The sequence below is a fragment of the Cynocephalus volans genome, chromosome 11, assembly GCF_027409185.1.
Source record: "Cynocephalus volans isolate mCynVol1 chromosome 11, mCynVol1.pri, whole genome shotgun sequence".
NCBI classification, from domain to species: domain Eukaryota; kingdom Metazoa; phylum Chordata; class Mammalia; order Dermoptera; family Cynocephalidae; genus Cynocephalus; species Cynocephalus volans.
Genome location: NC_084470.1, coordinates 51717943 through 51745580, shown reverse-complemented (window position 1 = coordinate 51745580; position 27638 = coordinate 51717943). Strand labels below are relative to the sequence as shown.

Genomic DNA, 27638 nt, shown 5'->3' with positions numbered 1-27638 from the left:
TTGGGGGACACAAAACTTCAGTGAGTTTTGGAGGGACATAATTTAATCCACTACACAGGAGCAGAAGAGACAAAGAATTGCATTTAGTTAGAGTTGGGGTTTTGCCAAGAAAGCATGACAAAGTAAGAGATGGGCAAAGGAGCTGAGAGAGACTGTAAAGGAACTATTGTAAGAATTGACCATGGACTTTAGGCTGAGCAGAGAAGAAAAAACAGGCACAATGGAGGCAAAGAACAAAGCACAAGGGAAGTGAAGGACAGTGAGAAAGGAGGAAGAAGTTAAAGGACTGTTAGCACATAAAAGGAATAAATTGGAAAGATAGGTGATAGAGAATGATACTTAAAGTGCTGAGATTACAGAGGAAGTGAAGTATTTGGTAACAACAAAGTCTAGCGTATGATCAAAGGAGTGAGTGGTTGAGGTAAAAATGGAAGACCTGAAACGAAATGAGAAGGTGAGATATTGGAAGGATAATCTATTTAAAGCATCAAGAATTAAGAAAGAATAATGTTATGTTTATACCTTGAATACACACAATTTTTATTTGTTAATCATACCTCAACAAAGGTCGGGGGAAATAATGTTTAAGTGAATGACAGTATGTCAGGAGCTAAAATCTTCAAGGAATGAGGGGGTGCGACCCAGAGGTCAGGTAGTACAGCCTGGTGATATGAGGATTCAAAGCTGGAGGCTTTTAGGAAAGGAGAGAGGGGAAGAAAGGTCTGGAACTGGCAAGGAGGAACAAAGAGGATCCAGGATATCTGATATTAGGAGTGTGGAAGAAAATAACCATCATTTCATAGGGTGCTGGGGAGGCAGAATCCTCAAGGGATAGGTAGGTTTTGATGAGAGGAAGGAAAAAAAGTCCATTCTCAGAGATGTCAAAAATACAGGGAATTTTGCTATCAATGGATTGTCAGTTGCAGAGAACAATAAGGTTTTTGGGAGCTGGAGAGAGGTTAATAGATGAAGACAGAATGGGAAACATGCAGAGATGTAGGGGATTAACTTTGAAGGAGATGGAGGGTGGTTAGCCTGGGAGTTCCGGGCTCCTTGTGGTGACTGAGATAAACATAAAGAGCATGTTGGGATTGTCCTGATTGATTGATTCAGGACCCATAACTATAAGGGTGGGAAGGCTGAGATTGAACGACCAATATGAAGGGGGATGGGTTTGGAGTCCCCCTCTTCATTACTGCCACTAGAGGCCTGGAGGCCTGAGGAGAGGCGGCCTTACCCCAAGAAGTGGGGGCTTCCTTTTAACAGGTGTTGATGAAAGCACAGAGCTCTAGCCTTCAATTCTGGAAAATCTTCCTAAATTCTTTGATGATTCCCTCCTCTCCAATTTCTCCATTCTTTAATGTCTATTTAACTGTCAGACCACCTATGCTGGTTTTCTTTTTGTTATACTTTCTGGGTGACTCCCTTGACTTTGTTTTCCAGTGTTTATACTGAGCATCTCATTTCTCATATACATTTTTAGCTTTCGAGAGTTCTTTTTTTACTCTGAATTTTCCTTTATACCATGCTATCGTTTCATGGATTCATGGATGCAAACATCTTGTCTAATCACAGGTTATTAAATTTTCTTGCATTAGTCTGGGTTTTTTGTTTGCTTTTTGCTTGCTTCAGCCTCTTTTATATCCTTGGCTATTTGTTTATACCTAAAAATGGGAGCATTAAAAAGATAGCTAGCAGCTCTTGTATGCATGGTTGGAACTCCTCTGTTAGAGTCATTTCATTGGGGAAGCAGAATGTCAATACCATTGGTCTTTTCTTTTGACTTTAAGTAGATCCCCCAAAGAAAGTTTTGATCTTCAGCCTAGAAGGTGCATGAGTCTAGTTGGCAGTGTTCTGCATAGAAATAGAGGGTAAGGGAGAAGGACCTAACATTCAATGTGGTACCCCTGACCTCCAAAATTCCTGTTTTACTATTCCAGAGAATGGAGGGTGCTATGGTTTGGATGTGTCCCCCAAAGTTCATATGTTGGAAACTTAATCCCCAACGTAACAGTGTTGAGAGGTGGGACCTTTAAGAGGCAATTAGGTGAAAAGGTCTCTGCCATCATGGATGGATTAATGCCATTATCGTGGGAGTGGGTTCTTGATAAAAAGATGAATTCAGGCCTCCTTCCCTCCTCTTTCACACGTGCTCTCTTGCCCTTCCACCTTCCACCTTCCACCATGGGATGATGCAGCCCGAAGGCTCTCGCCAGATGTGGGCCTCCAATCTTGGACTTCCCAGCCTCCAGAACTGTAAGAAATAAACATCTGTTCTTTATAATTTGCCCAGTCTCGTGTATTCTGTTAATGCAGCATGGACTAATGGACTAAGAGGGATTTGGGGTGTGTGTGGGGGGGGGGGGGCCTGACCTGGGAATCTAAGTGATTTCTAAATCCAGTTCTCCCATTCTTAGCTCCACTAGCACCCCTACTTCCACAGACATTTGAATTCTCATTTCTTAAGCCTTTTTTGGAACCCTACCATATAGGATAGCTGCTCAGCTTCCTCCTATATGGTTTAGTATTCACCTTTCTCAGGTGACTTTTAATAAGTCAGCACTCTTTCACCTGCTTTCTAGCTTCCAGACTATTATCATCATCTTATTTCTGTTGTCCTCGTGAGTACATTCCTTTCAATCTGTAATCTCTTTAACTGTTTTAGTGGGGTTTCAGGAGGGTGTAAATGCTAACACACATGTTCAACCAACATCTTTACCAAAAACCCTATTGTATATCTGATTTTGGTTAAGTTCATTTCAGGGTTTTGAAGTTTGTTTCTTTGCTTGTTTTTAGTGTCCAGTTAAATTTTTGTTTGTTTCCTACCACGAAGTATTTACCTCACTCACCAAATTATAAGCTTTTAAACTCTTGCTTTCTAAAAAAAATGCATCTAAGACTATAAATATTGCTCTGAATACCACCTTTTGCACATCCCATAGTCTGTCAAATGTCCTATTCTTACTGTTGCTCAGTTCTAAAGCTCACAGTTATTCAGTTCTAAACCCAAGAGCTGTTTTGAAGTACATTTTTACAATAAGAAAAAAAAAAATTCCTCATTACTTCAGCCAACAAGCAAATAAAAGGCTAATGGTAGCCAGTGTCAACCCCCACAAACCTTGTGACAGTGGAGACCTCAAGAGGTCACATCAGATCTCCTTGTCCCTTTCTTCTTTTCCTGACAGGCCATATTTCACTCTCTTTTTCTAACCTGGCACCACCCAAACTACTTTTAGATGTCTCCCTCCAGAAGATGCACTGTAAAATAAGGCAGTCCCTCCTAGACCCTTTGTCAACGTATGCCTCCAGACATCCCCGAAGCATTTTCTGTTTAAAGTAAATCCCTCAATGTATGGTCCATACTAAAGATCTGGCTATCACCACAGATACCCAAAATCAGAATTTCTGAGAGTTAGGCTAGAAAACTATTTTTTTTTTTTTTTTTTTTTTTTACAAGCACACCAGTTTCAGACACATGGCAAAGTTTAAACTAAGAATGTAAAGGTTTTTCTGTTAATGCTATAAGAGAAACATCTAAATAGCAAAAGCAACAAAAGAAGAAAATGTAAAGTAGCTCCTCTTATCCACGGTTTTGCCTTCCACGATTTCAGTTACTTGAGTTCAACTGTCATCCAAAAATATTAAATGAAAAATCCCAGAAAAAAACACTCATGTTTTAAATTGTGCACCACTGAGTAGCATGATGAAATCTCGTGCCGTCCCTCTTGGGACATAGATCATCCCTCTGTTCAGTGTATCCATGCTGTAGATGCTCCCTGTCCTTCATCTCTTAGCAGCCGTCTTGGTTATCAGATCCAGTGTCACTGTATCACAGTGCTTGTGCTCAAGTAACCCTTATTTTACTTAATAATGGCCCCAAAGCGCAAGAGTAGTGATGCTGACATATTGCTATAATTGTTCTATTTTATTAGTTATTGCTATTAATCTCTTACTGTGCCTAATTTAGAAGTTAAACTTTATCATAGGTATGTATGTATAGGAAAAATAGAATACATAGAGTTCGGTACTACCTGTGGCTTCAGGCATCCACTGGGGGGTCTTGGAATATTCCCCTGCACATATGGGGGACTACTCTATGGCCCCTTCCATCAAAGTTTAGGATCTACATTTACATTAATGCCAATAAGTGCATAACTCAAGTTCTTCTTCCAGTAATTACATCACATAGTCTTTTGCACAGTTGTAAAAATCCCTCATCAAGGCCAATCCCAAGATCAACCCAAAATTCCACTTCAGTAACCCACCAAATAAGCCCAGCCATTAACCCATTACACAGCACCCTTTATATCTAAAAAGCAATTCTGGAGAAATTCAGATTTCTCACAAGTTGGCTTTACACTGTTACTCTTATTTCTTTAGTAATTCACCAAATTTGTATTTACATGTCATGCTACATGGAGAAAATAAAATGTAGAAGCTAGTGCTTATTATTTTATTTATTTATTTATTTTTTCAAAGAGAAAATCAGAATGCCCACAAAGAAAAATGTATACAACAAATACAATAAAGATGATTGCCTTTGTGTATATTTACTTAGGAAACAAAAGTTAAAAAGAAACACCTAGATATCAAGAGCAAAACTAAAGAAAAAGAACCTTCTTCATGTTTAAAGACATGATTGTACATGATTGCAATTAATCATGTAAATGAGTTATCACTGCTATCAAAACATACTTTTTTTTGTTTTTACTGTTTACTTCACATTATCTTTTGCATAGATGTACGGGATCCTCAACGATTCATGCCAAGGGCAACGCAACTTCAATGGTATTAACACACCTCCTAGCTACTGGCCCACTGAACAATATGCACTCTTTTCTACAGTCCACTGCTGGAAGCTTATTCCATGTCCCTACTCCCACAGGTCTTGCATGCCGCCTTCTGATTTTCCCAGGTTGCTTCTCTCTAATCACAATGGCCCAGTATGAGGATATCCTCTTTCCCAAACTTCCCTAACACACCAAAGTGTACTCCCAGCACTTCTAACAACCCCACAGTGCAGATACAGACACTGCTGTTCAAGCCTGAAAGGGATCAATGCGAAGGTTAAGTATTTCCATTTTCTACCCAGAAGAAAAGAGAATATGGTATATAAACATGGTCTTTAAATGTACGTAGACAACAAATGAGTTTATGCTGACACAGTTCTAACACATGTAAAGTGAGGGAAAAAAATACAAATAAAACTCAAATTAGTTTGGATATTTGCTGGGAGTAAGAACCATAGGAATACTAAGATAAAGCTCATGAGGGGTGAGAAGGGGCCAGCATAATTGGGGAAGGCTTCACAGTGGGAGTAAGGCCCTGGAAGACACGTACTACCTGGCCAGGTGAAGAAGGTATTCCAGATGTGGGCAGCAGCATGAACAAAGGCCCAGAGGCAGGAATGAGCACAGCATGTGGAAAGGTCAGTGAAGGCATGGCCACGGCTGGAGCAAAGCATGACCCCTGGAGAGGAACAGGAGATAAGGCTGGAGAGGGGCACTGGGGACTGACTAGGGATGGCCCAAGATCCTTGACAGGCTTCTTCTCCACAGGGTGCAATTTCTGATGCTGAGCAAAACTTCCATACCATTTGAAGGCTTTCCCACACACTTTACATTCATAAGGCTTCTCCCCAGTGTGAACTCGCTGATGCTGAACAGAGGCTATTTTCTGAGTGAAGGCTTTGCCACACTCCTGACATCGGTAGGGTTTCTCCCCAGTATGAATTCTCTGGTGGACAATAAAAAGCGACCTACAACCAAAAGCTTTCCAACAATCCTTACATTTATAGAGTTTCTCCCCCGTGTGTAATCTCTGATGCTGAAGGTACGCCGCGCTCCTACGGAAGGCCTTGCCACACTCCTTACATTCATAGGGTTTCTCTCCAGTGTGGATCCTCTGATGTTGAGTCAAGGCTGTGTTGGAACTCAAACCTTTGCCACACTCCTTACATTCATAGGGCCCTTCTCCAATGTGGTTTTTCTCATGTACAATACAGTCATAGCTAGATTTGAAAGCTTTGCCACATTCCTTACATTTAAAAGGCTTTTCCCCAGTATGACTCATCTGATGCCGAATAAGCTTTGAGTTATATCTGAAGATTTTCCCACATTCTTTACATTCGTAGAACTTCATTCCACCTCGAAGTATCAGATTTGGATTTAGACTGAAAGTTTGCCTCACTGCCTTGCTTTTAAAATCTGAGTGCTGGGAAACGTTCCTGAGGAGTCCTCCAACTGGGATTCTGTGCAATTCTGTTTCTTCACAGGCTTCCTGCTTTATAATTGGCTCTTCATTCTTGATCCAGTACTCGCCACCTGACCAAAGAAATCACAAGTGTTCCTTGTTACTGAACTGAAAGGAGAACAGGATCCAGTTTCTCTTATCGGATGTGATCTTTAAAAATATACCTTTGAAATGGCTACAAGCATCCCTAAAGGAGGATGAGAGAGACAAAGCAAAATAATGACACACCACTGGAGAAGTGAAGACACTAAAAACAGACCAGGAAAGACAGGCAGGAAGTGCCCCATATATGGAAAGCTGGGAAATGAACGAAGGCAGGTGAAATGGGAAAGAGCACTGTAATAATGGGAAGGAAAGAAGGCAGGAGGGAAAAAAAAGAAAGAAAGAAAAAAGAATGAGAGAGATAAGAGGGATCAGTAAGAAATGGCAAAAACATTTTAAAGACATAGAGAGAGAGAGTGAGGGAGGTATCAAGACCCAGGAGAGAACAGAGGGAAGAGTGGAGGAGCACTGGAGTGTCGTGAGGTCTTGCAGGCTGAGAAACACTAACCAGACAAAGAGTGGATCCCCATGCCCTACCTGTAACCTGGGAAACCACCCAACATTCTTAATGGTGTCCTAATAATTCTAATTTAAATGTTCCACATAATATTTTGTGATAAAAGATGATTTCTTTCAGAAAGTCAGCTGGAACAGAAGTTGGATCAGAGAGCTGTAGGCCACTGTGTATAAGTGCCAAGGGAAACACTACATACAAAATCACAGTGTGTGAGAAGTAAGGCTTGGAAACTTTCTTCCAAAAGAAGAAGAAACCCAAGTAATCAAAACCTTCCAAGGCCAGCCACAAAAAAAAAAAAAAAAAATCATATTTAAGGGCTGGCCAGTTGGCTCAGTTGGTTAGAGCACAGGCTCGTAACACCAAGGTCAAAGGTTCGGATCACCATATGCACCAGCCACCAAAACCTTCCAGGAGTGGTAATCCCTCGCAGGGAAATTCTAGGTGTTCTGTGTGTGTGTGTGTGTGTGTGTTGAGGGCTTGGTGGGGAAATATTCCTAGCCCTTTCCTCAATAGTAACAAATACAATGTAGACCTCAAGATTATGGCAAATGAAACTTTTAGGTAATTTAAAGGTAAATGATAGCCATTTTTTTCAGTACTAAAGGCCTAAAAATAAAATTTGTAACTGTGGTACAAATAAATCAATTTGGCCCACAGAATCACATTTTCCTTACAGTTGGATGGAACCCCACTTCTTTGCAAAGTAAAATGGCATAAAATTAAAAATGTCCACTGGTACGTTAGAAAAGAAGTGGTTTAGGAGCTACTGGGTCACAGCTTTTCTGTCTGAGAGGATGGCCACAGGAATGCGCAGACAGTGTGGACCATACACTGCAAAAACTAAAGAAAAAAACTTGTTTAAAAACATGATTGTACATGATTGCTATCAATCATATAAATGATTGCTATCACTGTTATCAATGCATACATATTTTTCTTTTACTGTTTATTTCACATTATCCTTTGCACAGACATATGAAATCCTCAATGATCCATGCCAAGGTCAACACAAGCCAAACTGTCAGAACTCAATGAGAAGTCAGAAAGTGCACTAAGTACTGCTTTATAAATGACCAGGAGCTTTCTTCCCTGTGGCAGAAGAAACACTTCTTATGTAGTAAACCAGGAAGGCAAAACAAGAAACAAAGCTGCTAGGTTCTCCCACTCACCTGGACTGATGCCTCTCACAACCTCTGGGCCCCATGGTGCTTCCCCTCTTTCCAGCTGGGAGATCAAAACAGGTTTGGGGAATGGAAACACTACTTCAGGAAGAAAAGAAAAAAAGACAAGCTGAAGAGACATTCAGAGCTGTTCCTGGAACCTCTCTCAGCCCACCCTCCATCAGGATAGTTGGGGAGAGTAATGGAACACCTAGAAGACCAAGTGAGCTCCCAAGAGGTTCTGAGGAAGGGGTCCAACTGTGCTCCACGATGAAGCCAGGAAGATACAATTCTCCTCAGGAAGAAACTTTACCATCTGGCCCTGACTTAGAAGAAAGGAAACTCCCTCAGGAAAGATATGTGTACTGCTCTCCTGGGAGACCCCTCCACAAAGGGGAGGGCCAATAGCCCCAGAATCCTGGAAGGATGGAGGAACAAAGGGCTCACCTAGAGTGTCAGGAAGAGCCCTTTCCCTCAGGGCCCAGAAAAACACCCTTTCTGGGGTATAAGGAAGTCCAGTATCAAAACCAAAGGGAACCAGGGATTTCCCCACCCAACATCTCTGGAAGCTGGTGACTGCAGGCTGTCCTCTGGAGTCTTCAAACCCAAGGGCTACTAGAATCCCCAAAACATCTGAGAAAATGTCAAACTATCACAAAGGGCCATTGAAAGAGACCTTACCCAGGGAAGCCACATTTGCATAATTCTCCAGCATCACCTCCCTGTACAGGACCCTCTGCACAGGGTCCAGGCTGGCCCACTCATTCTGTGTGAAGTACACGGCCACATCCTCAAAGGTCACTGGCTCCTGAAACGACAGGTTCCTGCTCAAGCTGAGTGAGGGGCAGAAGAGGGCAGCCTGTATACAGAAGGGAGAGACCTGCCTGGGTCCACAACTCTGAGCCCCATGGAAGGTCTGCTCTAGCATGAGCAACAAGCACCCCAGCCAGGGGCCAGTCCTCAGCTAGTGTTCCCACTTTCTAATGGAGAGCCCCACTATTCTCCTATCTGCACAGCTCTGGGGCCCCCAAACTATTCCTCTCATAGACTGGCATCCGGTGCTCTCCTCCTGGTAACTGCATCTACCCTTATGTTCCTGTCTTCATCCCTCTGTCCGTCTGGCACCTCCTACCCTCTTGTACTCCATAATCCCATTACCTTATTTTCTATACACCAACCACCAGACAGCTGCCACTCACCCCATCTCCATCCATCCAAAATACACACGCACAGCCCCCATTTTTTCTCTGCACCTAGCTTCTCCTTGGTCTTCCCCAGCATCATATACTACCTGCAGAGGAGTATGTATTTTGCAAATTTCTCTTTTCTATATTTCTGCCTTATCAGAAAGCTGGCTCTCTTGAAAGAAACCTGCAGCCTGCTGTTTTGGTTCTCTGAACCACATGTCTTCAGAGACAGGTTGGTAGAGTCCTGTCCCTGGGCACAGATCCCTCCCCAGTCTTCTTTTTTTCCTAAAAAAAAAAAGATGACCGGTAAGGGCATCTTAACCCTTGACTTGGTGTCAGCACCACGCTCTCAAGTGAGCCATGGGCCGGCCCTCCTCCCAAGTCTTCTGAGCTCCACTGCACCTATGCTGTCCTCTTCACTAGGTTTGCCCTTCTCTGCCTCCCCCTGGGGCCACCTCCATCTTCCCAAGTGAAGGGAACTTATACTTGTTGATTAGCCCCTGTACACCAGGCTCTTATGTGGGTGATTTTAAATCTTGTATTTCATTTAATTGTTACAACACACCTGTGAGGTAGGAATTATTACTCCCATTTTTCAAATGACGAACCTAAGGTTCAGGAAGGTAAATTACTTTGCCCAAGATCACACAGCCAGAAAGAGACAGTGCTAGAACTTTAACCCAGATCTGTCGAACAGCAAACCTGGGCTCTTCCCACAAACCAAGCTGTCTCCCAACCGGGCTCACGAACTTCTCCAAAAACATGGCTAACCCTTGACCCTCATCAGAAACTGGTGCTGCCCCAAATTTGGAGAACAGCTTCTCAAACTCCCCAAATCAGTATTCAATCCATCTTTACCACACTCCCTCCAGGCTACATGGGCCCCCTCCCCCAATTTGGATTGCGGGTCATTTAAAAATGGCACACATCACCCTGGGAGTCAGAACCTCTAAACCTTCCATAATGCCCCAGAGCAGTCCTGGATTGTGTCTACTGGCTACTTTCTCTGCTTCTATAGTCAGAATAATGCAGACCACAGAGAGTAGGTCCTCATCCTGGAGGGGTTTCACAGCTTATGCATCACGGTAGGTAAGCCTTGATGCCCCCAGAGATGATCCCACCTCCTAGGAGATTCCCACTACCCTATGCAGTCAGCGTTGTTCTTTTCAGCCTCTGAAAATGAAAATATCTACCATCAGGGGCTACAGCCAAGCACCTAACTCATGCATGTCACATTCTGACTCCTGGCAGCCCTTAAGGCAGCCTGTGCACCGGAGTGGGCACAGGGGAACAGGGAGAAGGGAACACTACTGTTACTCATCTTGGAGGAAGCAGGGAAGAAATGTACACCAAGGATAAATTCTGCCAACTCAAATCTCTCACAGCAGCTCTACTGGTTACATGCAGATCTTTATGTAGTCTTCTAGTCTTTCAAAACTAGAGCAATTGGGGAACTCAGTTCTAAAAGAATCACTGAACGTAAGGATCAAATTTAGACACTGGGCAATGATGAAGTCCAAAGAGCCCTCAAAATAGTGCAAGCCAAAAATCCAAACAGCAGACTGAATCCTGTCCTGTGAGTAATCACTGCTTCAAAAGCAAGACTTTAAGGCCTTCTGAGGACAGCAACCACAGGCTCACAGGTGAAACCAAATTTCACCTCCACTTACAGCAAGTCAAACCTTACTCCCTAACACTTCCAGGGTTTCTCTCACAACTTCCTCTTCCCAGCCTACCACCATCAATCTCTTCCTCCCCAGAGGCAAGGAAGAGATTGTCCTTCCCACTGGCCATCAAATATCCCCAAGTTTCTTGAATCCTAAAAGACAACTAATATTAAAAGAAAAACTTTCTGATTTAAGGCAGTTGGGTTGGGGATATATTTTACTTTTCTCTACAGTATTTTTCATTATCTAACATATTATATTGTTTATTGTCTATCTCTCACTACCAGAATGCAATTCCATGAGGCAAGAATTCTGTTTTGTCACTATTGGTTTATTAGCACACAGTACAGTGTCTGGCATGTACTAGATGCTTAATATACATTTGCTAAAATTATTAATTTCAAAAGTGGTTTGACTGTAAATAAAAATTTTTAAACGTATGAAGAGTGTGAGAAACCAACAGCAAATACCACCTTAACTGTGAAATGCCAGAGCCTATCCACCAAAATTGATACCTGATAATTTACCATGAGCTGAAGCTTCACTTTCTACAAAAGACAGAAAAAGAGTATAAATACAGGAAAGAAATAAACATAAATATCTTTGTTTGCAGATGAAATAACTATCTGCCTAAAGATATCTAAGAGCCAAGAGAATATACTAAAAACATTTAGAACTGACAAATTAATTCATTAGTTTATCTTTATATAGGATAAGTCAACCAAATTATTAGCCTTCCTAAATACCATCATAAATAACTGGAAAACATAGTGAGAGAAAATAAGATGCCATTCATATAAAAATAGCTAAAAATAGATCTAACAGAATTGTGTAAGACCAAGACGAAGAAAACTAAATGGTTACTAAGATACATAAGAGAAGAACTGAATAAATTGGAACATACAGTGTTGCTAAATGGGAAGAATCAAATTTGTAAAGAAGTCAATTATCTCCAAATTCACCTACGAATTCGATAAAATCCATTCCCCCATGTCAAATATATCAATATTTATAAAGCAAATGTATTTCACAGGGCCTACAAAGCCCTGGAGTTTCAGGTTTACCCTAACTTCTTAAAAGTACATATAGAAATGTTAACCTTGCAAAAGACAGAAAATTTTCCCCAGGCTAAAGTCTCTGTTGTAAGATAAAGAATTGTAGCACAGCAAGGTTGCTGGCTCAGCAACAGACAGGTTACTGACTGATATGTAAAGACACTGGAAAATTGATGTAGGGAAAAACTGTTTGCTAAGATCAAGTTTTTGTTGGTGGGTCGACTTAACCTTTTGCAAACTGCATTATGGAATGTCACTTTGCTTATTTTACTGAATGTTACCAGTCTCTACTGTTAAACTATAATTGGCCATAACCCCACCTATGTTCTTTTCCTGTAACTTCCTGGTCTGGAGAATAAATGTGGGCCGAGAACCCCAATTAGTGGTTAATTTCCCAAAAGGAAGGAATGACTCTCTCTTGAGGGTTCTGGGAAATTAACCCCTTCAGGGTCTCTCACTGCTCAGAAGAGATGGGCTTTGAGTAATCCTTTTGCAGCTCCATCACCCAGGGGAAGAGAGGTGACAAATCCGTGGGAGGCAAAGCAACGCCCCCAGCAAAATTATGTGAGATTTCTGTAGGGATAGGAGATCATTTAAAGTCATCTAAAAAAAAGTGTATGTGAAATACCAACCAACTCATTATAGGGGAAAAAAAAAAATGAATGAAAGAAAAGAAAGGTGAAGGAGGATTGAACCATACTTTAAAAGGGCAATATGCCAAGAAAATAAGAAGTCAAGCCACAGACTGGGAGAAAATGCTTTCAAAACACGTACCTGATAAAGCACTACAAAAAACTCTCACGAAAAACCCAATTAAAAAATGGGCAAAAGACATGAAAAGACACTTCAACAAAGAAAACATACAGTTGGCAAATAGGCATTTGAAAAGACGCTCAACACACGTGGCATTAGGGAATTGCAAATTAAAACAACAATGAGATAGCACTACACACCTAATAGAATGTACAAAATCCAAATAGAATGTACAAAATCCACTGACAACACTGACTGCTGGCCAGGGTGTGGAACAACAGGAACTCCCATTCATTGCTGATGGGAATGAAAAATGGAAAAACCACTTTGGAAGACAGTTTGGCAATTTCTTACAAAACTAAGCATACTCTTACCATACAATCCAGCAATTGCGCTCGTTGGTATTTAACCAAAGGAGCTGAAGACTAATATCAACAAAAAACCCTGCACGTGAAAATTTATAGCAGCTTTATTAATAATTGCTAAAACATGGATGTGACAAAGATGTCCTTCACTAGGTGAATGGATAAACAATGGTCTATCCAAACAATGAAATATTATTCAGTGCTAAAAAGGAATGAGTTATCAAGCCATGAAAAGTCACGGAAGAACCTCAAATGCATATTACTAAGTGAAAGAAGCCAATCTGAAAAGGCTACATACTGCATGATTCCAACTACATGACATTATGGAAAAGGCAAAACTATGGAGAAAGTAAAAAGATCAATAGTTGTCAGGATTTATGGGGAAGGGAAGGATGAATAGGTGGAGCATAGCAGATTTTTAGGGCAGTGAAATTATTCTGTCTGATACTATAATGGTGGATACATGTCATTGTACATTTGTCCAAATGTATAGAACGTACAACACTAAGAGTGAACTCTAATGTAAACTATGGAGTTAGGGTGATAATGACGTGTCAACACATGTTCATCAATTGTAACATGTACCACAGTGCTGCAGGATGTTCATAGTAGGGGAGGCTGGGCATGTGTACTGGCAGGAGATATATGGGAACTCTCTGAGCTTCCTGCCCAATTTTGCTGTGAACCTAAAACTGCTCTAAAAAATAAAGTCTATTTTTTAAAAATTGCCAGTTTTAAATTGTTTCAGGGATGAGTTATTTTGGAATCAAATTTTATATGCTATTTAGGACATATCAGAGAATAAGGAAACTATCTCCATTCTTTTAAAGACATTGACATTGTGCTGATATCAGAACTTGTATCTAAACTTGCATCAGAACTTGTACCAGGGTGCTTCAAAATATTCATGAAAAAATGGAATTAGAAGATAATACAAATCCTTCCACGAATTTTTTGAAGTACCTTCGTATATGCATGTGTGGGGGCAGGGAGTATATGGGAAATGTCTGTACCTTTTACTCATTTTTGCTATGAACCTAAAACTGCTTTAAAAAATGATGACTATTTTAAAAACTATTCTGTCACCTGGACTGCAATATCCTCTTAATTGATTCACATCCTTCAACAATCAATTCATAACTAAGGGCTGGAAAAAGCTTTTTAATATACAAATTCAACCATGTCACACACACCCCCCACGCTTAAAACCCTTCAGTGCCTTCCCACTTAACCCAGAACAGAAACCAAAGTCTTCACCATGACCTACAGTACCCAAGCCTACTTCTCCCACCTCGTATTAAAACACTTCCTCTGACCTTTTCCTGTTTCTAGGAAACATCCACCGTTCTCCCACACTTCAGGGCCTTTGCATCTAGCGTTTATAAAATGCTTATTGAAAGTATGCTGGTCTGTCTGAGACATATCCACAATTTGTGGGGCAAGGTCTTCAATGAAATCAAGTGGGTGATTTTCATTTGTAGAACATGATCTGAATTTCTACATTTAGAGTGAATTTCTTGGCTTGGATCCCCTTTCTTCCACTTAAAAATACACATCCAAACTCACCACTATACACAAAACTCTTATTTCCACCACCACATATTTACATCTGCCATAGCCCTGGTGATAGAATCAAAGGTGAAACTATAGCTTAGCCAAGTTAGGCTTTCTCCTTTCCTAATTACCTGATAGCTAACGCGAGTAAAATGACTGAAATAAAGCTCAGCTTACCTGAGGCCAAGTTGTTTGGAGCATGGCTGATGTCCCCTGGCTTCACACACTGTCTTCTGGATTTGGAAAAGCAAGATCCTTAGAAGCGAAAAGAGCCATGAGTGCTATGAACTCTGCCTGCATCACCCACAGCCACCTATGGCCCTCCCAGTCTCCACATTTCCAGCACATTGGAAAGACTCTTTTAGACTCCTCTCTGTCTCCCACACTGATCGCCCCCCAACCTCCTTATGAATTGCTCTGCCTTGTCCTCAGGACAATCCTCCATCCGAAGAGCATTCCTGAGCCCATTCACACGGAGTCGATTGAGGAATCCAAGAAATCCCTGCCTACGTTGTTGGGTCTGTAAAAACGTAGAGAGTTTTTACAGAATGCTTACAGGGACCATAGGAGTGACCCAAAAAAGGATGCCTCTGGAGAGGAGTAACAGGGGTGGCTGAATAAGGACTGAGGGTAAAATACTCAGTGTCCCAGAGAGTGATGCTGACCAGAGACAGACCCAACTAAGATCGAAACACTCCACCCGGGGAAGCAGAAGACCCCAAACATCGGAAACGTCAGTACCGGGCGCGGGAGGTTGTTGGGACAAGCTCTTTAGTGCAGAAAAGATCACGAGTCGGTGGCAAGGAGCGGGACCCGCACTCCAGAAGGCCGTACAGCCACCTCCGGCAGCTTCTGCGGGGCCCGGACGCCCAAGCTCCGGGTGAGGGAGGGACGGGCCGCCATCAGAACCGAGTTCAGGGGAAGGGGAGTTGAGAAGCCCACAGGGGCAGGAAGGAAACCGGCACCGGCAGGACCTGGCACGTAGAACTCGCTGAAACCCACGCTTTTTCTCCCGTAATACCTAGAAACTGGTCACTTAAAGCCGACCCGGAAGCAAGAGCGCGCCCGAGGGCCCTCTAGGCCGCCCGGAGGTCGCCCATCTCGGTCGTCCCGGCGGTCCGGCCCCACGTGATTCGCCCCGCCCTGTGGAAGACGCCGCGGGCTGCTGTCCGCTGAGCGGTCAGTGGCGGGCGCTGGACTGCGACACTCCCCGCAGGGCTTCCTCCTGCGCATCCATTGGCAATGCCTCGGGACTGGGTGTCGCGGCACTGATGCGGCTGGCTGTACCCAGACCTTGGCTTCTAGGCAGGTGAGGCCCCTCAGCTGTCACCGCCTTTACTCCGTGAGTCACCGGAAGCCTGGGCTCTGCAGGTGTGGGGAGAACGGTGCCTGTTGTATCACCTATAGGAGGCCCAAGCCAAGGATCCTGCTGTGGTCCAAGGCGGGACAGCCTTCAGGAAAGCCACGGTTTCCATCTGCTCTTTGAGCTCTCTCTCTCTTTCCAAGACCTAAACAGACGTCTGTGGGTCCTTTTAGGGCAGATTAACAACTCTCATACAATGCTAGTGGGAATGTACGGAAATGTACAATGATGGCACAACCACTTTGGGAGAAGTTTTGAAAATTCTCAAAAAGTTAAATATATACCTACCTTATGTCTTAGCCATTCCACTCCTGGTATTTACACAAGACACGTGAAAGCATACGTCCTTATAAAACCTTGGACAGAAATTTTCATAGCAGCTTTATTTGTAAAAGCCAAAAACTGGAAACAACTGGCCATCAACAGGTGAATGGATAAACAAATTGTGGCATGTCCATACGATATGCAATATAAAGGAATAAACTATTGACATATGCAACAACAGGGATGAATCTCAAAATAATTATGCTGAGTGAAAGACACCAGACCAAAAAAATAAAGACTACATACAATGTGGTAACATTTATGTAAAATACTACAAAAAGTTAATCCAAAGTGATGAAAAGCAAACAGTGATTGCTTGTGGAGGGCCAGGAGGGATTATGAAGGGGCACAAGTAAAGTTTTGGGGGTGATAGCTATGTTTATTATCTTGATTGTGGTGATTGTTTCCTGTACACACAGGTCAGAACTTATCAAAGGCCTTATTATAATAGGTAACGCTTCTGATTATTTATTATGCACCACTGTCCGAAGCACTTCTACATGTGTTAATGCACTTAATCCTCAACACAGTCCTATGAGGTAGGTTGAGGTAGGTTGTCATCTCCATTTTGCCGATAAGAAAATTAGTACAGTTTCTGTAACTGAACCAAGTTTACACACCAAAGTCTGCCTGGCTCCCTATTATTAACCACTACCCTCTGTTTCCTTCAATGGGCAAAATCAAGCTGTCTGCAGAATGTTTAAGTGAATGTTAAAACAGAACACATGTATATCTTTCCTTATTTCCACAGAAAATAATGATCGGTTCTTCCATGATCATAAAAAAAAAAAAAAAAAAAAAATAACTACACGATGTTGCAAGGAAACACTTCCTGCTTTGAGGTCACTTGGAACAGCAATGAGATGGATAAATGTAAGACATATAGGGCCTTGCATCTGTCTCAAAGGGCATATACACGGACTTTTGCAAAGGCACAGACTGCAATTGAGTAGTGAAGAGTAACTGCAAAGTAAGCAGGATGGATAGGCACTGCACCTGAGGTAGGTCTCTTAAAGCTTGCACCCTGCTAAGAAAAGCCTCCAAGATGTGTCTGGCTCCAGACGGACAGGGCCCCTCTGTTTTTGAGTTTAGGAGCCTTCTGATATACAGATTGTAATAGGGTATCCACATATCTATCTTTTAATTTACTGGTTTAACCCTTATTTAGTGAGGAAGGATACATGGGAGATAAAGTTTCAAATCTAAATGGTCTGAAATGCCTTTTTCTATACTCACACCTGAGTATATAGAGTTCTGGGGGAAAATCATTTTCCCTCATAATTTTGAAAGCATACACCACTGTCATCTAACTTTCATGGTTGCTGTTGAGAAATCTGATGCCATTCTTACTTCCGATCTTTTGTTTTCTCTCTCTAGAAACTTTTAAGGATCTCTTCTTTAAACTTGGTATTTTGGTAAAAGGCCACAAAAAATGTTTACATTGTGTAATGATAAAACAAACAAAAAATTTAAAAATAAATAAACTTGGTATTTTGATAATTCAGGGATGTTCTTTAATATAGGTTTCCCCCCAATCCATCTTGCTGAGCACTCAGTGTATCCTTTCAATCTAGAAACTTACATTTCCTTTTATGTTTGTAATTTGGGGGTTTGTGTTTTTTTTTTGTTTTTTGTCTCCTAACTTTAAAGAGAGTTTATGTTGGGCAGACAGTGAATTTGAGGAAGGTTTCATGATGGAAGTGAAAAGTCTGAATTAAACATACTACTGGGACAGGTAGAGAAGTGACCATTCCACATATGCAGAGCCATGGGAACAAAGGTGTAGAGTTAAGAGTCAGCACAGTCCAGAAAGGACAGGAGGACACTAACAAAGAGCAAGAAAACAGGGAAACACAAAGAAAGGCACAATGAGCCTGTGAATAGCCCTATGTCTGGACAGGTGTCTTCTGAGTGTGCAGTTTCTGATGCAGAATGAATCTTCCACACCAGCTGAAGGTTTTCCCACACACCTTACACGCATACGGTTTCTCACCAGTGTGAACTCGCTCATGCTGAACCAGGGTTATTTTCTGATTGAATGCCTTCCCACACTCCTTACATTCAAAGGGCTTCTCCCCAGTGTGAATTCGCTGATGCTGAGTCAAGGCTGTGTTGGACCTTAACCGTTTCCCACACTCTTTACACTTGTAGGGTTTCTCTCCAGTGTGCATTCGCTGATGGACAATGAAGCTTGAGCTACAACTGAAAGTTTTCCAACAGTCATTACATTCATAGAGTTTCTCTCCAGTGTGGAACCTCTGGTGCTGAAGGAAGACTGAGCTGCTACTGAAGGCCTTGCCACAGTCCTTACACTCATAAGGCTTTTCTCCAGTGTGGATTCTCTGGTGCTGAATCAAGGCTGTGTCTGAACTTAAACCTTTCCCACATTCTTTACGTTTAAATGGTTTCTTTCCGGTGTGAATTATCTGATGCCGAATAAGTAATGAGTTATATCTAAAGTCTTTTCCACATTCTTTGCATTCAAAAGATTTTTCACCAGTGTGACATCTCTGATGTTGGTGGAAGTCCACCATTCGACTGAAATATCTGTCACATTTTCCACATTCATAAGTTATCTGACCACTAGGAATTATCTGATCTGTAGTGAGTCGTATGCCGACACTAACATTTTTTCCTAATTTCTTATACTTTTCTTCACTCTCAACAGCAGAGGCCTCATGATGCCCAGCTAACCCATATGTGAAATCTCTCCTCTTTGTCTTCTTAACTATCCAGTGACTATGGGGCTGCTCTAGACTGCTCCCAAAGTCAAGATGCTGGGGAGCATTCCCTGGCAGTCCTCCCAAGGCCGGTCTGTGGGGCTCTGTTTCTTTAGAAATAGGTTCCTTTGGAGTTAATTCTTCCTTCTCAGTTCTGGTCTCACCCCCTAATATCATAAAAAGAAAACACATGTGTCAGCCCCTGATATCACAGAAAGAAAATACCTGTGCTAAAGAGGAAACAGAATCAACTGATTGCAATTTGCCCTGAGTATAAGGATATTTTCCATTGTGCTGACCAAATGGCTACCTAAGGTCACCACACAGCAGAGCTCCACAAGTGACATGAGGTCCCTATGTGAGAGAGGCAAACAAGGCGGCCAGGAGGCATGCCCATAAAGACTGTGAAGACTGGAAAACAGCAAAGACTGTTAACTAGGGCAGAAAGACCAAGAGAAAAGTGAATGAGGTGGATAAAGGGGTAGACCTAGAGAAATGATGAATAGATACCAAAGATGGGAGAAGGGGTAGGTTGAGCAGCTCAAGCACTACAAAGGGCCCCACAGGCTAAAATTCCTTAAAAGCCACTTTTTTTAAAAAAAAATAAAAGCATTATCCATATCATAATCTTTGAAAAGAGAACTGATCTGTCATGAAATTGGTTCTAATAAAGCAGCAGGCTCCTATGCTGTGGCTCAGGGGACTGTGCATGGCAAATACCACAGCATCCAGAAGGAAAGGAAAAGGCTTACAGGCTTGCCTCTAAAACAGAAGAGTACTAGAAATATGAAGAACCCTCCCAAGAATGAACATAGTCCCAAAGAGAACCAGGTAATGAGATTCTTGCTCTTTTTCCTAAAAGGTCATACAGGATATGTGTACAGTTTAATAAAACAGTATAGAATGTGAAATCCTAAACTATTGTACTAAAAAATAAAAACCAAAGGCTATTTTCCTTCCACTATTGAAGACTTTCGCAGACTAATATAATCTTCAGCAATGGGCCAGGGCAAAATCTAATGTGTTCACAAGCAAGTTGTTTAGAAAATATTTTACCAGAATAACCTGAAGTCCTGGCATTATATCCAGAAAGGCACAACTATAACACAAGGCTGGGGGAGGGCACATCAGTAATGAGCATTCTCTGCAAAGAGTGTCAAGAGCACAGGAAATTTTAACAGGCAGAGAAAGGGTGAAGCAGAATAAGAAAGGCAAGAAAATACACCATGTTGTTACTTTTAATTCTCATATCCACAACTCTGAAAATGAAGAGGCCATTCACCTCTAAAAGTAAAACAGCAAGTTTTACTTCAAAAGTTCATCTGTTAAAAAGAGATTTTTTTACTTATTTGTGGGGGAAAGAAGAAACAAGAATGGCAGGATACTGGTGATATTGGGGCTAGGTGAGGGATACTTGGGCTGCATTATGCTGGTATTTGCATATGTTTGAAAATTTCTATTATAAAAATGAATTTTTAAAAGTTTGTTAAGTCAGTGTTTGGGAACTTATAATTCAGTTTTCCATAGAAACAATGTACTCTATGGTATGTCAGTGGCCAGACAGGCTGCAAGAAGCCTATTTTCCTCATAAGGTATCTGACATCCTCATCTTTGCAAAAACTAGTAAAAAAAAATAAAATGTTTCCATGTGACAGGGAAGAAAAGATCTGATTTAAGTGCAGACAGTCTCCTTTGGCAGGTCATGAGGAAGAGAAGCAAAGATGAACATGCAAAGAAATGTTCTTCCTGTTTTGGAAGAGATGGGCCCTTCTCATTTGAGGTAGCCTACCACTGTGAACTCAGTGACATGTAACGATCCCATAGGGACAAAAACAGTCTCCCAAGAGAAGACACACTTCTTACGTATTGAAATGTGAAAACAATAAAGCAGGCCAAGCAAAAAAGGCAGCTGGTAGGTTCTTATGCTCACCTGGACAGACACATCTGATGGCCTCTCTGCCCACAGGTTCCCAGAGATTGAGACCCCATGGCAGTTTTCCTTGCTCCAGCTGGGAGGCCAGGACAGGTAGGGTGAATGGAAAAGCTGCCCAGAAAGAATGAAAGAGGAACAAAATGATAAAGGGAATCATGAAGCTGGGTCCCCTCTCAACCTTCTTTATCTTTCTGTACTGAGCCAGGTAGAGAGAGATGAAGTGAAGTCAGGGAGAAACTTAACAGCCTTAGAGACTATCTTAGAGGACAGAAAATTCGACAAAGGGGACAGAATCCTAGAATAATTCTGCATTCAGAGGAGGAAGTCCCAAGTCTTCTTCAGAAAACTTGGAAAAGAGGCACAAAGGGCTCTACTGAGCTCCCAAGAATGCCACATTTCCCTCCATGCCTGGGGTACTACCCCTCCCAGGATTGGAAGTACGGCTGATTTCAAAACCTGGGTACACAAAGCTGTCCCACCCCGTAACCTCTGGGGAGCTCAGACTTCAGAACGACTTCCCATGAGGGTTATTAGAGATCCCACAAAGTTCTAGGGAAGAAAGAAGCCAGGATGCTCAAAAGGCAGAAGCAGGCAACATCAAAGAGAAGAAATGTCTTACCCAAGGAAGCCACATTTGCATAATTCTCCAGCATCACCTCCCTGTACAGGGCTCTCTGCACAGGGTCCAGGCTGGCCCATTCATTCTGGGTAAAGAACACAGCCACGTCCTCAAAGGTCACTGGCTCCTGAAACAATACATTCCTGCTCAAGCCCTGTGAGAGGGCAAAGGACAATCTAAGTAGTGGGGCAGAGACCTACTGGGTATAGTGGTATTGTGAAAGACAGCTATGCAGTGCCCTGCCAGGTGCCAGTCCTCAGCTAGCATTGGTCTTATCACCTGCACCCTTCTGTGGTCATCCCTAGCAAACAGTACTGCCTTCACCTGCTGATCTCTGCATCGACTCCACTGTGCCCAGCTCTGTGTGCCTGTCTGTCCCTCTGGCTCCTTCCCGCACTTAAGTTTTGTGTGCACATATGTATAAACATAGCCAAAAGCACTTTTGTACTAATTTCCACTCCCTCCCTAACCCTCCTAAAGCAACAATAATACAAAGGCCCAAGAGGAGAAGAGTCAAAGCAGACAAGAGATGTTAGAATTTTAGAAGGTAGAAAAAGGAGGAATGGGGCTACCCAGTTAGCTCACTTGGGAGAGCATGGTGCTGATCAAGGGTTCAGTGACACCAAGATCAAGGGTTCAGATCCCTGTACCAGCCAGCTGCCAAAGAAAAAAACAACCCCAAAAAACCAACAAAAAAAACCCCATCAAAATGGATGAGTGGTAACTAAATCGGAAGAGCAGACAAGGATGAAACTTAACTGCTGGCAGAGAGGAAAACCAACAAAAAGCCAACCAATTCACACCATAGAACCAAGGATGAGCTCATGGTTTTTAAAGTATGCACTGCTTTTTATAACTTGGTAAAACACTCTTATCTGCTTAAAAAGCACAAGGAGGAGGACCCACAAAGTAGTTAGGACAATGAATAAAAAATACCTACACAAAGGCACATCATTGAGAAAACTCAGAAAAATGAGAACACAAAACAGATCCTAAAGGCTTTCAGAGAAGCAAAAACACACATATGAAGACTGGGGAGTTGGGATGGCAACAGGCTAAATAGCAAAAGTAAAAGGGGAAATGGTTTCAACATGTTGAGGGAAATCTTACACTCTTCACCTAGACGGAGTCACAGGGATCAGATTTACCTTCCTGCCTGAACCAAAATAAACCAGATAAATTACATAAAACAACAGTTTTCAAGTTACTGGACATCAGGCAACAAAGGACAATGATCCCCAAGAGATGAGAAACAAAGAGGTGAGCCCTATGATTCCTTAAGCTTTCTATCTTGAAAGAACTTCCAGGCTGCAACACAGAGAGGGAACTGAAGCAGAGACTGGCAGATTACCTGGTAGAGTCTGAAGAGATCGAGGCAGCTAGAGTTTATAGGACAGTATACCAGAGAGGAGAAAGCTGCACAGGGAGAGAATCCCAGTTATCTGCAGAGGATCTCTCTAGAGTATTCAACAAATACTCTGTGAGCACACTGGTGTGAGAAAACTATCCCAGGCCAGAAAAAGGATCATTTGAAAGAACTGAAGGGAACAATGCACAGTGTTCACACAGGGTTGGAAACAGTGCCTATTTCTGCTAGCCACACTGAAAAAACTCATAACTCATGGGCCATTGGATAGAGCATTCAAAATAATCTTTTCTCAGTACTGGAGAATAATTATCCCTAGGCTGATCACTACTCCAGATTCTACTAACAAATCATAAAATCAAGACCAGAAAGGATCAAATTGGTTCCAAGTAACTCAACTTTATTCCAGAAAAGACACAATATTAATGGAATATAAAAATATCTAGCACCCAACAAGGTAAAATTTACAATGCCTGGCATTCAATCAAAGATTACCAGACATTCGAAGAGGCAGGAATACATGACTCACAATGAGGATATTAATCAATCAGTCAAAAACCAACCCAGAACTGACAGATACTAGAATTAGCAGAGAAAGACAGGGACATTGAAATAGTTATTATAAGTGTATTCCACATACCCAAAAGTTAAATAGAGACAAGGAAGACATATTTTTAAAGAAGATACAAATCAAACTTCTAGATATGAAAACTACAATGTCAAAGATGAAAAATATACTTCATGGGATTAACAGCAAATTAGACACCGTAGAAAAAAAAAGACTAGTGAACTTTAAAGCATGACAATAAAAACTCATCAAAATGAAACACAGAGAGAAAAAAGATGGAAGGCAAAAGAACAGAGCACTAGTAAGCTGTGGAAGAACTTCAGGAAGCCTAACATACTGATAATTGGAGTCCTTGAAGAAGACAAAGAAGGAGGGACAAAAAAATTTTAAAGAAATAATGGCTAAAAATGTTTTAAACTTGACAAAAACTATAAAATCACATATTCAAGAAGCTAACCAAACCCAAAGCACAAGAATTTAGGAGAGAACTATACCAAGGCACATCATAACCAAACTGATCAAAATCAGTGATAAAAAGTATATAGTTTTTTAAGTCAGAAGAAAAAAGACATATACAGAGGAACAAGTATAAAAATGACTTCAGATTTCTTGTCAGAAACAACACAAGTAAGAAGATGTGGATCAACATCTTTAAAATACAGAAAGGGGGAAAAAACTAGAATTCTAGATGTAGCAAAAGTATCTTTCAAAAACAAAGGCAAAATAAAGATGCTTTAGACATACAGAAACTGAAAGAATTCACCACCAGCAGATCCACACACTACAAGAAGACCTTCAGGAAGAAAGAAAATGATACTAGATGGAAATCTAAATATACACAGTGGAATGAAGAGCACAAGAAATGGTAACTATGTAGGAATTTTTTAAAGTATTAAATCTCTACAAAAACTAATTGACTAAAAACAATAGCAATGTAATGTGGGATTCATAAGATGTGTAATAGTAGAATGCATGACAATAACTTAAAGGCCTTGAGGTGAAAAATGGAAGTATACTATCACAAGGTTTCATACTACTCATGAAATGGTATAATATTACTTGAAAATGAACTGTGTTTGTATACTACAAACCCTAAAGCAGCCACTAAGATAATAAGAAAAAGACTTACAGTATATCCATAGCCAACAAAAGAGAAAAAAAAGTAGAATCATAAAAAAAAAAGAAATACCATTAATCCTAAAGAAGATGGAAAAAGAAAAGAGAACAAAGAACAGATGGGACAATTAGGAAGCAAATAGGAAGACGAGAGACTCAAATCTAACCATACAATCCCACATCAAATGTAAATACTCTAAACATCCCAAAAGGCAAACATTGTCAGATTGGATTTTAAAAAAACAAGAACCTACTATCTGCTATCTTCAAGAGATTTACATTAAATACAGAGACAGAAATAAAAGCAAAAAGATGGAAAAAGATATACTAGCCAAAAGAAAGCTGGGATTGGTAAATTAATATAAGACAATGTAGATTTCTAGGCAAAGAATATTAAGAGATAAAGAATACCATTCCTAAACATAAAATAATCAGTTTACCATGAGGACATAACAATCCTACATGTATATGCACTTAATATAAGAGCTTCAAAATACATGAAGCAAAAACTGATAAAATTGTAAGGAGAAATCGACAAATACATAAGTATAGTTGAAAATTTCAATACCCTCTCTCAAAGAGGTTAAAGCAGGTGTGAATTATACTATTAACCAACTTGACCTAATGGACATTTACAGAACACTCCATCCCACAACAGCAGAACATACATTCTTCTCAGGAGTAAAAAGAACATTTACGAAGATAGATGATATTCTGGGCCATGAAAGAAGTCTTAATAAAATTAAAATTATGCAAATCATACAAAATATGTCCTCTGACTAAATGGAATTAAATTTGATATTACAGAAAGACTCCTGGAAAATGCCCAAATATTTGGAAACTAAATAACACACTTCTAAACACATGGATCAAAGAAGAAATCATAAAAGAATGTCAAATGTATGTTGTACTATATGAAAATGAAAACACAATGTACTAGAATTTGAAAGATGATGCTAACACAGTACTTAGCAGGGAGGGATTTATAGCATTAAATGACTATGTTAAAAAACAGAAAAGAAAGGTCTCAAATCAGTGACCTCAGCTTCACCTTTAGAATCCAGAAAAAGAATAGCAAATTTAATACAAAGTAAGCAGAAGAAAGAAAATAAAGATCAAAGTGGAAACTAATGACATAGAAAACAGAAAAACAGAGAAAATTAATGAAGCCAAAAGCTGGTTCTGTGAGAAGATCAAGAAAATTTGCAAACCTCTAGCTAGATTAGTCAGAAAAAAGAGAACACATAGATACTGATATTAGTAATAAAAAAGTGACATCACTGCAGATAATAAAAAGATAATAAGGAAATATATAACCTCATGTCAATAATTTCTACAACTTGGATAAAATGAATAAATTCCTTGAAAGACACAAATTACCAAAACTCCCTCAAGAATAGAACACATGAGTATCCCTATATCTACCAAAAGAATTGAAACTGTATTTAAAAACCTCATGAGGAAAAAACTCCATGCCTAAATAGCTTCACTGGTGAATTCTACCAAATATTTAAGGAGGAAATGTTTCAATTCTACACAAATGTTTCCAAAATATTGAAAAGGAGGGAATGTTTCTCATTCTATGGGACAAAAGCATTACAATACTTCTTATGAACATAGATTCAAAAATTCTAAACAAAATTTTAACAAATCAAATCCAACATATAGTTAAGAGAATAATACATCATGACCATATCGGTTTTATCCCAGGAATGCAGGGTTGGTTTAATATTTTAAAAATCCAATGTAATTCACCACATTTACAAACTAAGAAAGAAAAATCATATGATCATCTAAACAGAGACAGAAAAAACATTTTTCAAAATCTAACCTCCATTCCTGATAAAAACTCTCAGCAAACTAGGAATAGAAGACACTCAACCTGAAAAAGGGCATTTACCAAAAAACGAAAACCTACAGTGAACATAAGACTTAAGATGACTGAATGCTTTTGCCCTAAGATCATGTATAAAACAAGGATATCTGCTCTCAGCACTTCTATTCAACACCGAAATGAAAGTTTTAACCAGAGCAGTGAGGCAAGGAAAAAGAAACAAAAGGCGTCTAACACTGTAAAGAAAGATGTAAAACTGTCTTTATTCTTAACGACCTGTCTATGCAGGAAATCGAATGGGATGTACAAAACAGTTACTAGAATTGCTCTAAGAGAAGAGTTCCCTAATTTTTGTGGATAGGGGTGAAAAGGGGCCTTCATTGTATGCAGTGATGCAGATTTCCACTTTTCAGAAAATTTGGGGGAGGGGGCTGGCCACAATTGCCAAATGTTTCCCAATCAATTCTCCCACATTCACTCGTTTTCTCCATCCCAATTGTGTCTTGGTTTGGGCATTCTCACCTCTCCACCCCGCTCACAGTGACAGATACACAATGGAAGCCAGGGCCCGCACAACTCAGGATCTGGAGGCAGAGCTGACACCTGCTCTCTCTTGTCATCAAAAGGGAGGGAGGGCCAGAAAGAGGGGCAAAAGAGGCTGAGAGCGTGCTCGCTCACCTGGCGCCGAGGGGTCCGGAGCATAGCTGGCGTCTCCGCCTCACACACTCCCTCGGGGTTGGAGAAGCCCGACTTAAGGGAAAAACAGAGGCACGGGTGAGAGTGATGCCACTTCCCACCCCGCAAAGGCCCTCTGTCCGACCTGGGCCCCTCTCCGTCCCGCCACCCCCTTACCCCAAGGGCACAGGGGTTGGAGAACCGGGCGGTACACACCGCGGGGAAGCAAATCGGATACCTGGCCCCCGAACCCCGCTCCGCCGCGACCGGCTCAGCCCGCGCGGCGCCGACGCCGACAGCACGGGAACACCACCTGCCGCGGGCTCTCGGGAAAGCGTCCCTCCGGCTCGGCCGGAAGTGCCTTTTTCCGTTCCCTTTCTTCCTAGGAACCTGGAAAGTTGCCGGTCTCTGTGGTACTGTACCCCAGCCTCAACTGTCATCGTCCCTACTCCCAGCGATACTACGGGCCAGAGTGGCCCGCCCCATGCTGTGTCCCGCAGCGCCCCCACTCGACAGCTCCTTCGGGGGGATGCCCTCCGGCCAGCTCAGGCCACAGAATGCTTACAAT

At 41.3% G+C, this 27638-nt stretch overlaps 2 protein-coding genes across 3 annotated transcripts; both read right to left on the bottom strand.

The window, feature by feature from the left end:
* Positions 1-4620: 4620 nt before the first annotated feature.
* On the bottom strand, positions 4621-15648 carry ZNF621 (zinc finger protein 621). 2 transcript variants are annotated; one of them, XM_063115112.1, is made up of 5 exons: positions 15574-15648; positions 14730-14807; positions 8653-8779; positions 7981-8073; positions 4621-6323 (listed from the first exon to the last, which is right to left on the bottom strand). In XM_063115112.1, the coding sequence occupies exons 2-5, from the start codon at positions 14751-14753 to the stop codon at positions 5266-5268; spliced, it is 1302 nt and encodes a 433-aa protein (XP_062971182.1). In that variant the 5' UTR covers positions 14754-14807; positions 15574-15648; the 3' UTR covers positions 4621-5265. The 2 variants fall into 2 exon arrangements, with proteins under 2 accessions (XP_062971182.1, XP_062971181.1); XM_063115111.1 differs by lacking the exon at positions 15574-15648 and adding an exon at positions 15294-15460.
* A 1414-nt stretch (positions 15649-17062) lies between these two features.
* Positions 17063-27510, bottom strand: ZNF620 (zinc finger protein 620). The gene is made up of 2 exons (XM_063113377.1): positions 27309-27510; positions 17063-19126 (listed from the first exon to the last, which is right to left on the bottom strand). Exons 1-2 carry the CDS (start codon positions 27508-27510, stop codon positions 18126-18128), a joined length of 1203 nt encoding a protein of 400 aa, XP_062969447.1. The 3' UTR covers positions 17063-18125.
* Between the last annotated feature and the right edge of the window lie 128 nt (positions 27511-27638).

Bases quoted from the DNA above. Each gene is read 5' to 3' on its own strand.
- ZNF621 (XM_063115112.1), bottom strand. From the start codon at position 14,753: ATGCTCCAAACAACTTGGCCTCAG. The intron at 8,780-14,729 runs GTAAGCTGAGCT...CTGTCGTTTCAG, and splicing joins TCCAAACAACTTGGCCTCAG to GAGCCAGTGACCTTTGAGGA. The intron at 6,324-7,980 runs GTGAGTGGGAGA...TTCTTTGGTCAG, and splicing joins TGTGAGAGGCATCAGTCCAG to GTGGCGAGTACTGGATCAAG.
- ZNF620 (XM_063113377.1), bottom strand. From the start codon at position 27,510: ATGACAGTTGAGGCTGGGGTACAGTACCACAGAGACCGGCAACTTTCC. The intron at 19,127-27,308 runs GTATCCGATTTG...TTATGATATTAG, and splicing joins GAGCGGGGTTCGGGGGCCAG to GGGGTGAGACCAGAACTGAG.